General features: G+C 42.8%; 1 protein-coding gene and 1 long non-coding RNA gene across 14 annotated transcripts in view; one reads left to right on the top strand and one right to left on the bottom strand.

Moving 5' to 3' along the window:
* Window positions 1–15,156, bottom strand: part of FHOD3 (formin homology 2 domain containing 3) — a 340,197-nt gene that overhangs the window by 88,916 nt on the left and 236,125 nt on the right. For 7 of the 13 annotated variants that reach the window (XM_081883777.1, XM_081883776.1, XM_081883768.1 and 4 more), the window contains 3 exons: window positions 9,487–9,852; window positions 7,558–7,635; window positions 2,257–2,376 (listed from right to left, as the gene is read on the bottom strand). The exons of 1 other annotated variant lie outside the window; for it this stretch is intronic. In XM_081883777.1, the coding sequence (XP_081739903.1) occupies window positions 2,257–2,376; window positions 7,558–7,635; window positions 9,487–9,852 (564 nt within the window). Of the gene's footprint in view, window positions 1–2,256; window positions 2,377–7,557; window positions 7,636–9,486; window positions 9,853–12,394; window positions 12,503–15,156 lie in introns of all 13 variants that reach the window. 5 more of the 13 variants (XM_081883779.1, XM_081883780.1, XM_081883771.1 and 2 more) reach the window with 4 other exon arrangements.
* Window positions 4,523–15,151, top strand: LOC309354398. The gene is made up of 3 exons (XR_014162258.1): window positions 4,523–4,590; window positions 9,527–9,586; window positions 12,507–15,151. It is a non-coding gene; the product is annotated as an uncharacterized lncRNA (long non-coding RNA).

The raw sequence follows: 15,156 nt of genomic DNA, 5'->3' as shown, positions 1-15,156 counted from the left end.
CGCGACAGCTAAAAAAGCCAATGCAATTCTGGGCTCCATCAATGGGAATATAGCATCTAGATCAAGGGAAGTAATAGTGCCACTGTATTCTGCTCTGGTCAGACCTCACCTGGAGTACTGTGTCCAGTTCTGGGCACCACAGTTCACGAAGGACACTGACAAACTGGAACGTGTCCAGAGGAGGGCAACCAAAATGGTCAAAGGCCTGGAAACGATGCCTTATGAGAAACGGCTAAGGGAGCTGGGCATGGTTAGCCTGGAGAAGAGGAGGTTAAGGGGTGATATGATAGCCATGTTCACATATATAAAAGGATGTCACATAGAGGAGGGAGAAAGGTTGTTTTCTGCTGCTCCAGAGAAGTGGACACGGAGCAATGGTTCCAAACTACAAGAAAGAAGCTTTCACCTAAACGTTAGGAAGAACTTCCTGACAGTAAGAGCTGTTCGACAGTGGAATTTGCTGCCAAGGAGTGTGGTGGAGTCTCCTTCTTTGGAGGTCTTTAAGCAGAGGCTTGACGACCATATGTCAGGAGTGCTCTGATGGTGTTTCCTGCTTGGCAGGGGGTTGGACTCGATGGCCCTTGTGGTCTCTTCCAACTCTATGATTCTATGATTCTATACTAAAAGTATAAATTAAACAACTAACCACTGTTCCTCTCCAATTACAGGTTTAAGTGTTTTTGAGGCATAATGTCTCTACAATAACTTTTACAATGCTCAAAGAATGGGATTATTTCTCCCAGCGGCTCCACCTTAGGCTAACAGAAGCCACTGGGGGACCTGATTTGGATTGGAGTGGATTGGATTTTGGGGGGAAAGGGAGGAGGGGAAAGAACGATTAACTCTTTGCTGCTTCCTAATTGGGGAACTGTTCCTCTTGCATTTTATGGCCTCTTGGCCAATGTTCTTTCTTTTCATTATATTTTATGTTTATTATCTTGTTTTCCAATTCTGCAAGAATACACTCATAAGATTATAACATCACCCACTTCCCTGGACAAAAAAACCTTTTCTCCCCAACGCCTGTGTAAATAAATACCTTTTTGCAGAATAGCAACACTCCAGCATATTGTAAAATAAAATTTTGGCATAAGGAAACATTTTCTTCTTCTTTTCACATGACCCTAGAACTGTGAAAACAACACCTTCCAATTTGACACTCTGTGATTTGGGGGATCGTCTGGAAATTTGTATGTGTCTGTGAAATTATTTCAAAGGCTGAGGTGGGGAACTTTCTGGTGAGTGGAGGTTAACTTTGTTTCACTGCTGCAGAAAACCCTCTAGCAGCAACCACTTCCTGATCTCATTTCATGGCACTAAGGGCATGTGCTGACTACTGAGAGGAGATTTGCTGCTGCTCTATTAAGCAGTGACAAAATAAAAATTCAAGAAAGAAGATAATGACTTTTGTAAATCAAGAAAATCTTTAATTAAAAAAAATATATATTAATAGCCCATGAAACAAACTCCTAGACAAAAGTAAACTTGTATATTAATGCTGTTAAAGTTATGTATTACTGTACTGAATTTGCATATAAATAAAATCTAACAAAAAATCCAACAGAAAAAAGAAAGAAGGAAGAAATGGCTGCCAGTAATGATTAATTAATTTGTTATAGTTATATCCTACCCTTCAGCAATGGATGTGTAACATCAAATACACTGGCAAGCCCCCTCTCAACTTGCAAATTATTCTTTCTGTCTGAAATCTTTCCACTGCCATTACCACAACATCTTTCATAGAATCGCAAGAGTTGAATGATGCCTTGAATACAATCCACTGCCTAGTGCAGGAAAGCCAAACCTAGACCAACCTGGATCCATTGCTGAACTCTTCTAGGAATTTAACTCTATAAACCACTTTGAAACCAGATTCGGTCAAGGCAAGCATATCGATATTTTAACTTATTTCCAATTACAGTGGTGCCCCGCAAGACGAATGCCTCACAAGACGGAAAACTTGCTAGACGAAAGAGTTTTCCGTTTTGGAGGTGCTTCGCAAAACAAATTTCCTTTGGGCTTGCTTTGCAAGACGAAAATGTCTTGCGAGTTCCCGCGGTTTCCCCCCTTCCCCCCCTTTTCTAAGCCGCTAAACCACTTATCCGCTAATAGCGCTAATCCGCTAATCCGTCAATGGGCTTGCTTCGCAAGACGAAAAAACCGCTAGACGAAGAGACTCGCAGAACGGATTCTTTTCGTCTTGCGAGGCACCACTGTAATTAATCTATTTTATGTTCACGCTGTTTTCTTACCAACCTCTCAATTTTGGCCTCTTCGGGTGGCGATGTAGCATGGCGAGAATTGGGTGTTGTAGGTGTACTTAATCCAGAATGAGGTAACGTGGAAGAACAGGAGTTGTTGCTATAGCCACTGTACCTGAAGTTGACAGAGAAGCGGAAAAGGTCACTTCATAAACAGGTCAACAACATGCTGTTTTCATTAATGCACTACAAATGGAAGCAATTTTGAAATGTACTATTCCCGGGGTTAATAGTGTGCTAGAGGTCCACAGACAAAAACAAACAAACCGCCCAGTCATATTTGTAATATTTGTAAAATTCACAACTGGCAGAATTCCAGTTTAAATCTGCCAAATCTATGCATCCTTGGCTGTCTGGTCAACCACCGCTCATCCTCCAACTCTCGTTTTCCTGCTCACATCATTTCTGCTAATAGTGCACAATCCCTCACATCTCTAGACCATATTTATGAGTTGTTGTCCCCAGCCCCATCTCTGCCCAGCTGCAATTTTGTTTCTCTGCCACCCAGTGTTTTCTCAGGTTCCTGTTTTTCTGACTACACTTCATGTTATGTACTGAAGTTCTCACCCTGGGCCAGCAGAGGGATACTGTAGATAGTTATGCAAATAAGGGATCAAAAGTGACGTTCAGTGATTGGATAGTTTTAGAAAATTGTTACAGTTACATTGTACTGGAGCTCTATATAAGCAGGCTGACTGAGCCCTTCAGTTCAGTTCTGTTCTGGCCTGTGAATAAACACGAGCTGTTTGAAGAATCGCTGTGTCGTCTGATATGTTCACCCACAACTTAACACTTTACTTTGTCCCATTTGCCTTCACCATAGTGCCTTCACAGTACTCTTCTCTCCCTTTCTCCTTGACAGGATGCCCTCCTGATCTTAAGGCACAATGGCCTTTCTTCAAGGCTCCCTCGCAGATTAGCATTGACAACTGCAATGCACTCTACGTGGGGCTACCTTTGAAGGTGACCTGGAAACTACAACTAATCCAAAATGCGGCAGCTAGACTGGGGACTGGGAGTGGCTGCCAAGACCACATAACACCAGTCCTGAAAGACCTACATTGGCTCCCAGTACGTTTCCGAGCACAATTCAAAGTGTTGGTGCTGACCTTTAAAACCCTTAACGGCCTCGGCCCAGTATACCCGAAGGAGCATCTCCACCCCCATCGTTCAGCCCAGACACTGAGGTCCAGCTCTGAGGGTCTTCTGACGGTTCCCTCACTGCGAGAAGTGAAGGTTCTGCAGAGGACCTTCTCGGCAGTGGCGCCCGCCCTGTGGAACGTCCTCCCATTGGATGTCAAGGAAATAAACAACTATCTGACTTTTAGAAGACATGTGAAAGCAGACCTGTGCTGTAAGCTGCCCAGAGTCGCAGGGGAAACCCAGCCAGATGGGTGTGGTATAAATAATAAAATTATTATTATTATTATTATTATTATTATTATTATTATTATTATTATTATTATTACCTTCTTCCTGTACCAGTACTGCATCTCCTCTGCCCTTTTCCTCATTACTCCTCCACCTACAAACAACCCCCCTCCCACATCCCTACGGCAACCATGCTGTGTGTTACATCACATCAGTAAATGTGAAAAGGATCTAGGAGTCTTGGTTGACCACAAACTTGACATGAGCCAACAGTGTGACGCGGCAGCTAAAAAAGCCAATGCAATTCTGGGCTGCATCAATAGGAGTATAGCATCTAGATCAAGGGAAGTAATAGTGCCACTGTATTCTGCTCTGGTCACCTGGAGTACTGTGTCCAGTTCTGGGCACCACAGTTCAAGAAGGACACTGACAAACTGGAACGTGTCCAGAGGAGGGCAACCAAAATGGTCAAAGGCCTGGAAACGATGCCTTATGAGGAACGGCTAAGGGAGCTGGGCATGTTTAGCCTGGAGAAGAGGAGGTTAAGGGGTGATATGATAGCCATGTTCAAATATAGAAAAGGATGTCACATAGAGGAGGGAGAAAGGTTGTTTTCTGCTGCTCCAGAGAAGCGGACACGGAGCAATGGATCCAAACTACAAGAAAGAAGATTCCACCTAAACATTAGGAAGAACTTCCTGACAGTAAGAGCTGTTTGACAGTGGAATTTGCTGCCAAGGAATGTGGTGGAGTCTCCTTCTTTGGAGGTCTTTAAGCAGAGGCTTGACAACCATATGTCAGGAGTGCTCTGATGGTGTTTCCTGCTTGGCAGGGGGTTGGACTCGATGGCCCTTGTGGTCTCTTCCAACTCTATGATTCTATGATTCTATGAAATAAGGAACAAAACAGAAGAAAGCTTCTCTCTGGGAGCTCATATGTTTGCACAGTCTGGTTCCAGGTAAGCCATTGGGGACTTATCATCATGGCCGGACCAGGCAATAGTGTGTTGCATGAGAAAACTGAAACTCAATCCAAAGTTTGTGTGTGTGTGCGCACACACACACACACAACCAGCACCATTAGTATAAAACCTACTTATGTATAGCCTTTTTTCCCCACAAGTGGGTAAGATGGTGCACAAGTATCTGCAGAACAGCACTAGCACCTATTTTCCTGTTCCACGTATATTACATCAATTCAGACCTTAGGGGGAAAGGTGGGCAAGAACTCTTATAAATAAATGGATACATGGACTGGGCTCTCTCAAGATCTCACAAAAGCTACAGATGTTCCTAAAATCTGCACATACTTTGTCACGTGCAATTTTATGCCATCTTTTGAAGGTCAGGGTGAAAGGCCCAGAAATAAATTGGGGAGCACACACGTAACAAGACGTCTAGCAGGCAGAATGTCAGCAGAATGTCAGCTTTCCACATAATTGCCCTTCCCTATAAGAGACATGCCCTGCCACACAGCTGTTAAAAGGCACAAAACCCCAGTGCCTACACACTGCCAACTATAAACCAAACCACACAAAGTTAGAGCAAAACAAACACCAACAAAACATTTGGGCAACTAGATAGATTTATAAATTAATCCTATCCCAGTAATTTACAAAACCACACTAAAACCAGTTTGCCAAAACTGTTAAAAGAAAATAACGATGAAAATACTCTGAGCACATTGACAATGTCCCCACCACCAGGACCGTAACTCCAAGGCTTCAACCAATCTTAATCTGGCCTGATTATTGAATGTTTACTTAGATCCATAAGTCTCACACATTCAATTCAAATTACTCCCAGGCAGGGATGGGGGTGAACTTCGATGGGGGTGAAATTCAATTCATTTCACGTGTAATGGCAAATATATCTAATTCACACTTTCCAAAACAATACTCAAACCAAAACACAGCCATAACTTAAAATTTTGTAGTACAGTTTAAATAATAATAATAATAATAATAATAATAATAATAATAATAATACTGTAATAATAATATAAAATCACACACACAAAAATGCATACACTGCAGCAAGGTGTGTATAGAAATGAATATACAGTAAAAAAATAACACACAAACATCTGGTGTATGGGGCGGAAATTGCTTTATAAAAATGTGTCTATTGGGGAAAACTGCAAACAAAAATGTGTATCTGAATGATGATGAATCTTCACAAGGACTTAAAAACAAATATCCTAAACTGATGTGGAAATGTGGAGAACTGAACTTAAGGGCATAAAAACAAAAAACAAAAGCTGAGAGAAATCAGAATTGTCACATTCACTGAACTCTACCCCCAGGAGCACTGAGGAACTATATCAGGGGTCAGCAAACTTTTTCAGCAGGGGTCCGGTCCACTGTCCCTCAGACCTTGTGGGGGGGGGCAGACTATATTTTTTTGGGGGGGGGGGGGAATGAACGAATTCCTATGCCCCATAAATAACCCAGAGATGCATTTTAAATAAAAGGACACATTCTACTCATGTAAAAACCGGGCCATCCGCAGGCCGAATTTAGAAGGCGATTGGGCCGTATCCGGCCCCCAGGCCTTAGGTGGCCTACCCATGAAACTATACAGTGGTACCTCGGGTTACATACACTTCAGGTTACATACGCTTCAGGTTACAGACTCCGCTAACCCAGGAATATTACCTCAGGTTAAGAACTTTGCTTCAGGATGAGAACAGAAATGGTGCTCCAGCGGCAGCAGGAGGCCCCATTAGCTAAAGTGGTGCCTCAGGTTAAGAACAGTTTCAGGTTAAGAACAGACCTCCGGAACGAATTAAGTACTTAACCTGAGGTACCACTGTACTAACACCACAATATCATGCATGCATTCTGCCAAAGTGGGATAAAAATACTACCAATCAGATTACATATTTTAAAGGCATACCTCAAATCACAATCAAATGATCTCTAAGCAGCTTACATGCTAACAATCCTCTGCATGCTTACTTGGAAGTAAGTCCTCTTTGGGAAGTTTTTGCATTGTCCATTTGCCTTTTTGAGACGTGGGTCCTTTAACATCCACCCACACAGGTGGTATAGTGGTATTTTCGGGGGAGGGGGAATAACTTTTAGGGTTTATCTAAAAGTTTAGGATGTCCAGAGAACTCACTTGTCACCTATGGGCTAAAACAAGCTGGGTCATCTCACAGAAATAACTTAGAGCACCCTTTCTCAACCTGTGGGTCCTCATATGTTGTTGAACTACAACTCCCATCACCTCTAGCTAGCAAGGCCAGAGCTCAGGGATGATGGGAGTTGTAGTCCAACAACATCTGGGGACCCACAAGTTGAGAACCACTGACTTAGAGGTTTGCTGGCACATTTTGCTTTGCGTCTTCTATTCCATGAGGCCTAGCAACTTGCCTCTTTTAAAGAAAAGAAAGCTCACTGTACAACGCCCCTTCTGGCTATGCGCCGGGTACATCAGTACCTTGCTATTGGTGTCCATGAATTCAATGCTTCAGATATTGGGGGAATAAAGCATGGTGTTAACCATGTGGTCTTATCTGATATTATTTTTCATTGGACCAGCAAGGGTTTCAGAACTACAGTGGTACCTCTGGTTACGAACTTAATTCGTTCCGGAAGTCCGTTCTTAAGCTGAAACCGTTCTTATCCTGAGGCGTGCTTTTGCTAATGGGGCCTCCCACTGCGAACGCGCCTCTGGCGCACGATTTCTGTTCGCATCCTGGGGCAAAGTTTACAACCAGGAGCAGCAACTTCCGGGTTAGTGGAGTTCGTAACCTGAAGCATTCATAACCAGAGGTACCACTGTATATGACAGTATTCTGGTATAAGGAATCAAAATGCTGAAAGAAAGGAAAGGAAAGGAAAGGAAAGGAAAGGAAGACATTAAATTCAGTAGCATCCCATAACAAGGAAAGAATACTTGTATGAAGAAGAATCACCCACCTAAGAGAAGACAAAGAGTGGAAATTAAAAGGATCGAAGGAGTCAGAAAATTTGTTCACAGGCAGGTTTTCAGAAGGACTGCAGGAGAAAGGAGAAACAATTACTACAGATGTGTTTGACAGAGGAAAAAAGAATGCACACTGAGCAGCTATGAAATATGTATGGAAGAAGTGCAGTTTGCTCACTTAGACTCGGTTGTACCTTGGTTAACATTGCTATGGCATACAGAAAAAAGAACAGAATTCTAATACAATACATAGTTCAGATATCAAGCTTATGGTCCGGAGGAGGTTAAGCAGGAATGATGACAAAATAAGGAATAAACCATGAACAACTGCACCCAGAGGCTCTCTAGCCTCTCCACTATTTTGGGAGAAACGGTAGGAAAAGAATCTCAGCATGTGAGGAACTGCTTATCTAGACGGAGCCAAAGAGCTCTTGGTAAGGGAAGGCTGAGAAAGGGAAGCTTGTGTTGAACCTACACATATAAATATAACATGACCTCATATCAACTGATCTGCAATCCTTCCTTTTGTGCCACTACCCCTGGTGTAGATTATATTGTGTGTCTATGGGAGAGAATGGAACCTTTATTTTAGTTTTTGGATAGTGCCAAATTTTTGAGGTTTATAGTTATTATTATTATTAATAATGAATAATTACAGGTGTATGGCAGTTCAAATCCCTGCAAAGGGGTGAGCTCCTGTTGCTCGATCCCTGCTCCTGCCAACCTAGCAGTTCGAAAGCACAAAGTGCAAGTAGATAAATAGGTAGGCTGCTGCCAGTTTGTGCCAACAATACTATGCTAGATGAACATATAGTCTAGTTTAGTATAAGGCTATTGGGATTATAGGTGGTGCTGTGGGTTAAACCACAGAGCCTAGGACCTGCCGATCAGAAGGTCGGCAGTTTGAATCCCTGTAATGGGGTGAGCTCCTGTTGCTCTGTCCTGGCTCCTGCCAACCTAGCAGTTCGAAAGCAAAAAGTGCAAGTAGATAAATAGGTACCACTCAGGCAGGAAGTTAAACAGCATTTCCATGCATTGCTTTGGTTTGCCAGAAGCAGCTTAATCATGCTGGCCACACGACCCGGAAGCTGTACGCCGGCTCCCTCGGCCAGTAAAGCGAGATGAGCACTGTAACCCCAGAGTTGTCTGCGACTGGACCTAACGGTCAGGGGTCTCTTTACCTTTACCTTTATGTATGTATATCATAATACTGAAGCACGTGTTGAACTGAATGGGTGTGGGGTCCAATGCAAACATATCAACTTTGAACAGGGGTAGGTATGCTATAGGGGCACACTTGGGTGGTTTGATTCCAATCCCCCAATGCACACAGGATCTGAAATGTCTACTTGGGACAAAGTTTGGAGGTAAAATGAGCAAAATAATGACAGGAGAAGTCCAAGTAAGAAACCACCCAAAATGATGTCCTGGCATGATAACCATTCATATAGAACATCGATGTCCAACAGGTTGACCGCGATTGACAGGTAGACCCTTGAATGATCGTAGTCGATCACGGTCGATCGCATGACCCTTACTGATTGCGCGAATAAAAGCAATGTATAATGAATGTTTCCTCCCCCTGCCCTGTCCCAACGTTGTGTCTAAAGGGCGTTTTTTAATAGTTTGCTTCCAACCTTAGTTGGCCTTATTGTTTTATGCGCTTGTTAGAGCCGTAGTTAATTCTTGACTCCCCCCCCCCAAAAGAAAAGCTGAACAACTTTTGCCTCTCTCCCCTTCCACACCGCCCCACGCTCAACCTCTCTCCAATAACAATGGGTAGATCACTGCCAGGTTTTTTTTAATACTGGGAGTAGATAGCGGTCTCTTGGGAGTTGGATGTGCTGGATATAGAATATTCCTTGAACATAACATTCCAATTATCTCACAGACTATTTTATGAAACTCTGGAGAAGTGCTACCTGTGTTCCCTAATCCCTTCTGTTTCCTTCTCTTTAACAGCTGCTGGAGGTGCTTCAAGATCATAGGAGAAGAGATGAAAGGGGCTGTGTGGGACGTAAGGTAATTTATCGACAGTTGGGGATGCCTTTGGCGTGACGGATGACGAATTCTGGGAAGAGCTGATGGATACAGATGAGGGTGATGAATGGAGAGAACAATGGTGTGAAGCAAATGGATCAGGCACAGGGCAGGATGATGAGTTCCTGGGTGAATTCTCTGCCCTAAAGCCCACCGGAAGCCTCTCTTCCTGAGAAAATACACCTGAGGTGGTGGAAGTCTCAGAACTGTGTGAACCATGTCCAACCTCCTGTCCTTCTGGAAGCCTTCTGAGAAAGGAAAGGAGGAAAGGCAGAACAGGAGAGGAGAGAAAATGGCATTAATGGAAGCATTGGAATAGATGGGTTAATGGTGAAAACACAAAAGAGAAGTTTAGATGCCTTGTATGCTTATAAACTTCCCCGAGAGGGTAAGGAAGGTGGAAAGGTCTCTTGGGATCTCTTCCCAAGGTGTCTTCAGATTTCCCTGAAAAGCAGCTGAGAACAGCTTACGATTGCCAAATGCCGCCCTGCAATACCGTTACAAGGAATTTCTAGGGCGCCTCAGTCTCTTCTCTGCAGAATGAAGATCAGATGAAGAGCGAGAATTTCGGGATGAGGGAGCTTGCTATATGCCTCTCAGAACAGGTATCCAAAAGCTCCAGGTGTTTCATGGGGGCGTGCTGAAATGATGCCTCTAATATCACGCTGTAACAATTTTACCCGTTCATAAGATAATTTACTATAATAGGATTGAAGACTAAGGAATATTAAAAGGTAACTTTTTGTTCAGCCAATCAGGAAACAATGTTTGGTTGATTTTAAGGCATCCGTTTTAAATGTTACCGAATAGCAGAGTGAAATATTTGATCACTTGATGAATTTATTTGACATATTTATGGGTGTGGGGGGGGCGGTGTGTAATATGCCAGTAGCAAACTCTTGGACAATTAAAGGGAATGTTAGGGGGTGGGGAACCACACAATAAAGCATTCCATGTGAATTTTATAATATAAATATTTTTATTCTATATTAAAAGGTGGAATTAATGTTGTGTTAGATGAATCACAGTAATAGTCAAGGAAAACGAAAAGAAAGAAAGAAAGAAAGAAAAGATGAATGTACCAAATAAAAGCTTTAAAGGGGTGTATATCATTGAAAACAGACCCTGTATTATCTCCAGTTTCAATTAAAATACTTTGTTTCCCTAAACAATTTAATATAAATTATCCATATATTGAACTAGTGTGTGGGGCTATAGTGTTTTATCTAGGCAGCCAGGGCTCCTTCGGATGACAAGATCTTTTTGTACCAGGTCAGTGAGGACCACTTGCTTTTTAAAATTCTCCCATATTACAGAACTCCCTATGCACCTTTTGGACCGTATCTGTAGGTTTCCCCCTCTGTGTGAAATAATTGGGGTCAAATAAGTGCTGTTTACTTGTTATAATACATGGAATATGGATCTCCCTCGGGAAGTTCTGGGCTCTCCTTCCTTGGAGGTTTCTAAGCAGAGGTTGGATGGCCACCTGTCATGGATGCTTGAGCTGAGATTCCTGCATTGCAAGGGGCTAGACTAGAAAGATGACCCTCTGAGTCCCTTCCAGCTCCAGGATTCTATGTTTTTCTGCTTCAACAATTGTTCCTATCATTTTATGTAAATGTATTTTGTATGAGCAGTTGGGGGAGTGATGCAGGAAAAACAACTTACTCCTTAACTTAAAGAAAACAAAAGAGATTATTGTGGACTTTAGGAAATGTAAATTGAATATTCAGCCACTTATTATTGAGGGGACGTGTGGGGAACAGGTCTCGTTGTTTCGATTTCTGGGAATGGAGTTGAGAGATGACCTAACCTGGGGAGAAAACAGCAAAGACCTGATGAACAGAGCACAGAAGAGGTTATATTTTCTGAGAATCTTCTGGAAAAATCATCTCTCAAAGGACCTGTTGATGGCATTTTACCATTGTACTGTGGAGAGTGTATTAACTTATGGTCTGTGTGTGAGGTTTGGGAGCTGCACGGCCAGGGAAAAAACAATGCTATCCAGAGTTGTAAAGACTGTGGAGAGAATAATTGGGTGCACTGTTCCCACCTTGGATCAAATCTATGCTTCCAGGTGCCATAAGAAAGCTGCAGAGATAGCGCAGGATAGTGCGCACCCTGGAAATGATTTCTTTCAGCTTCTGCCTTCTGGAAGAAGGTACAGGGTTATAAAGACTAGGACTAGCTGCCTGAGGAACAGTTTCTACCCAAATGCGATTTTGGTTTTAAACACATTGTAAGGAGTCTGTATGGGAGTGTATTGTATTTTAAAATGGGGTATCAGAGTTTTTAGGGGGCTAACCAGGCTGGGATAGCAGGCTTGTTGGGTTTTGAATGTCTTATGCAGATTTTTCAATTTCGTTGTTCTGTATGGGGCAATGACAATAAAGCTTATCGTATCGTATAGATGATAAAAAATAGAAAAATATAAATGAAGCACGGCCAGTTTACAAACAAAACATTTAAATAGTTACCTTTCTACCAGAAGGGGGGGTATGGAGGATTTTTGTTAGCGGGACAGAATTTTGGTTTTTTTTTGGGGGGGGCAGAACCTCATATTTGTATTGATTTGTACTTATTGAGGGGGGCAGCTACGCCCATGGGGGGAAACAGGAAGGATGCTAAACATAAATATTTAAGAAGAGATAATATTATGCTTCTGGGTTCAATCATACATTTAACAAGGACAGAGCAAATATTCTGAAGGGCTGTTATCAGCTATTAAAGTTAGTGAGATGTTTAGTTCAGGCACTCTTTAAGGTGTTAGGAAGGGCACCACCCTAGTACCTGGTTTTGACCTGCCTAGAGGACTCTTCCTCCCCCTCCTCCTCTGAATTAGGTTCTGTGACTGGTTGCTCCTCTTCCTCCTCCTCCTCTTCCTCCTCCTCCTCCTCTCTAGGACCAAAGCAATGGAAAGAGGCATGCAGATGGACAGAAACACATAACACAGAAGAGAAAAATGAGATGAGCAGATACCTTCAGCAGAACCAAATAAAACTAGGAGTGAGAGAAGGAAAGGAAAAGGATAGAAATAATGAAAGCACCAATGCATTGACTTACTGCACGGAAATATTTGTTCAATATTGCTGGATGCAGTCCCGATTCCACTGAAGTAAACAGGGGCTACACCTGCCTCTGTGTTGCTAGCTCTATTTTTATATATTACATATTATATATAATATTTATGAGAGCTGATTATTAGGCACTTTCTGTTTTACTTAGTTCCCTATTTTTCAATATTTTAATATCAGATCTGTTTCTCTTTTGCGCTGCGCTTGGAAAAACAGTCTTCTTCAACTCCTTGCAGGTGAACAAACATAAAGTGGAAAATGTTCCATCAAAAAGGAAGGTTTTATAAGTCATAAGTAGGTATCATTTTTATTTCCTTCCAAATTCGCCTGCTTCTGCCGTCAATTTATTACTGAAATTCCACTTGCCCTGTCTAAATGCTGCAGCCCATGGTTTTATTGCCTAAGCTTGAAAAAGCAGGCAATTTGAGCACATGCTGATCAAAAGCTTTGAACACAATCTGCCCCCTCCCTTGGGCATGAAGCCTGTGTACATACGCCTCTGCACGCATGGAGGAAATCCCTCACAGCCTCTCTGTGAATTCTCAACGACTTATTGGAAACATGGAATGGTGCAGAAGGCTTCAGGATAGAAGCACGTGAGGTGCTGGAGGGCGTCTTGTCCAGCCGCCTTGAAAATATTTGATTGAGAGGCAAGCGCTTGAAGAAATAGGTAAATGGATGGCATTACAAAGGTGGTGGACTCAGTGAACTCAGGGGCAGAAGGATAGAAGATAGGAGAAAGGCTCAACAGAAGCTTAGCCAAGAGTACCAGGCCGCTGGAGCCTCAGATCCTAATAATCTTTGAGATTAAGGAGGAAGAACCTGGAAGATTTGCAGGAATAGCTGGTTAGTGGCAGTGTCATTTGCTTCATAGTTGAGTTGGGATTTGACTGCAAGTCTGACTGGCCCAAGTCCAATATCATAGCGATTAGTCATCACACTGCTCTGGGGTTCATCTATGTATACTTCCTAATAATGTAGTATTTAAGGAAGGCTTCCTCAACCTCGGCCCTCTAGATGTTTTGAGACTACAGTTCCCATCATCCTCAACCACTGGTCCTGCTAGCTAGGGATCATGGGAGTTGTAGGCCAAAAACATCTGGAGGGCCGAGGTTGAGGAAGCCTGATTTAAGGAGTTCTTGTTCACAGTCAGATTCAGATACACTAGATTCACATACACTTAGATCCAACCACAGTGAGAGCTGATCTGCATGCTACATTATTCTTTTCTTTGTATGTGAGCAAAGAGGCATGTGAGTGGTTCCTGTATTAGCTGTCATTAAGACACAATATCTGAATTCGTCCTCAGAAAGTATAGCTTCCATCTCACTGAAATGAACAATCAAAGCTAATAGCAGCTGCAGGGCCCATACACCTCCGGGTATAGGGCAGTATATAAATTCACAACAATAAATAATTTTCACTGGTACTGTAGTGGGGGAGGAAAAGGTTAAAGCCCCCTCTCCTTGGCCACAACAAAAATCACCCCTCTGCATGTGCTAATAATTGTGAACAACAAAAGCAGCAAGTGTCGCATCCACTTTGGCCCGTAATGATATTACACCAGGCAGAGAAGTTATGCTGTCACATTCATTTTAAAGAGAAGCATCTTTACTCCTCCGATTATACTGAGAAACCTGAAAAAAAGACTCTGTTGTCACTATAAGCCCTCTGCAAAGAAAAGAAAAAATAGATGAATACATTGTGTGGATTCAAAAACTCATGCTTGGCAGCTCGGGAGATGCGCAAGATTTTGCAGTTTCTCACACCCTCACATTGGCAAAGGTTGTGTATCCACAGCATGAAGAATCACTGCTGAGAGGAGTTTTGAGAGAAGAAACGCCATGGTGCATCTGTGTCAGCACAAGCGGACACCTTAATCTGCCCCAGCTGCAACAAAACATGTCTCTCCCATATCGGTCTCCACAGCCACAGCAGGCGCTGTAACTCTCCAACAGGATGACTTCACCCGCAAAAGCACATTCCTCCAGTGTCTCCTGAGAGAGACAGATGCCAGCAGCAGCAGCAGCAGCAACAACAGCAACAACGACAACAACAACATTGGCAAAGACAGAGATAGTTTGATACGTATAGAAGCAACAATTCTGATACGGTCACAAAGCATAAATGAAGAGATGTTGAAGAAAACTATCTAATGTGTGCCGGAGAGTAGCTGTTTCCCTTAAAACCTAAGCGGGTGTCGAGAGACAAAACTCCTAAAATGAATTAACAGCTTTGTTAATAATATGAAAGCTGTTTCTCTGTAACACCATTTTCCATCTGCCAAGGAAGGAGACAGCCCTGGAAAACAGCTGCAAAGCTGGGGGAGGGGGGCAGAGGGGACCTTTTCTTTCCAGCTGCAAACAGACACCTGAAAGCATCATTTGAATGTGCACAGGCTCCCACATCCCATCTTTACGGGACAAGAATGAAATGGAAAGGTACAAAGCAGGGAGAAACAAGGAGCATTTCCCTGCA

This window comes from Podarcis melisellensis (assembly GCF_964234715.1).
Source record: "Podarcis melisellensis genome assembly, chromosome: 13".
In the NCBI taxonomy this organism is placed as follows: Eukaryota; Metazoa; Chordata; class Lepidosauria; order Squamata; family Lacertidae; genus Podarcis; species Podarcis melisellensis.
The sequence above is the reverse complement of the archived record's forward strand: the minus strand, read 5'-3'. Positions and strand labels throughout refer to the sequence as shown.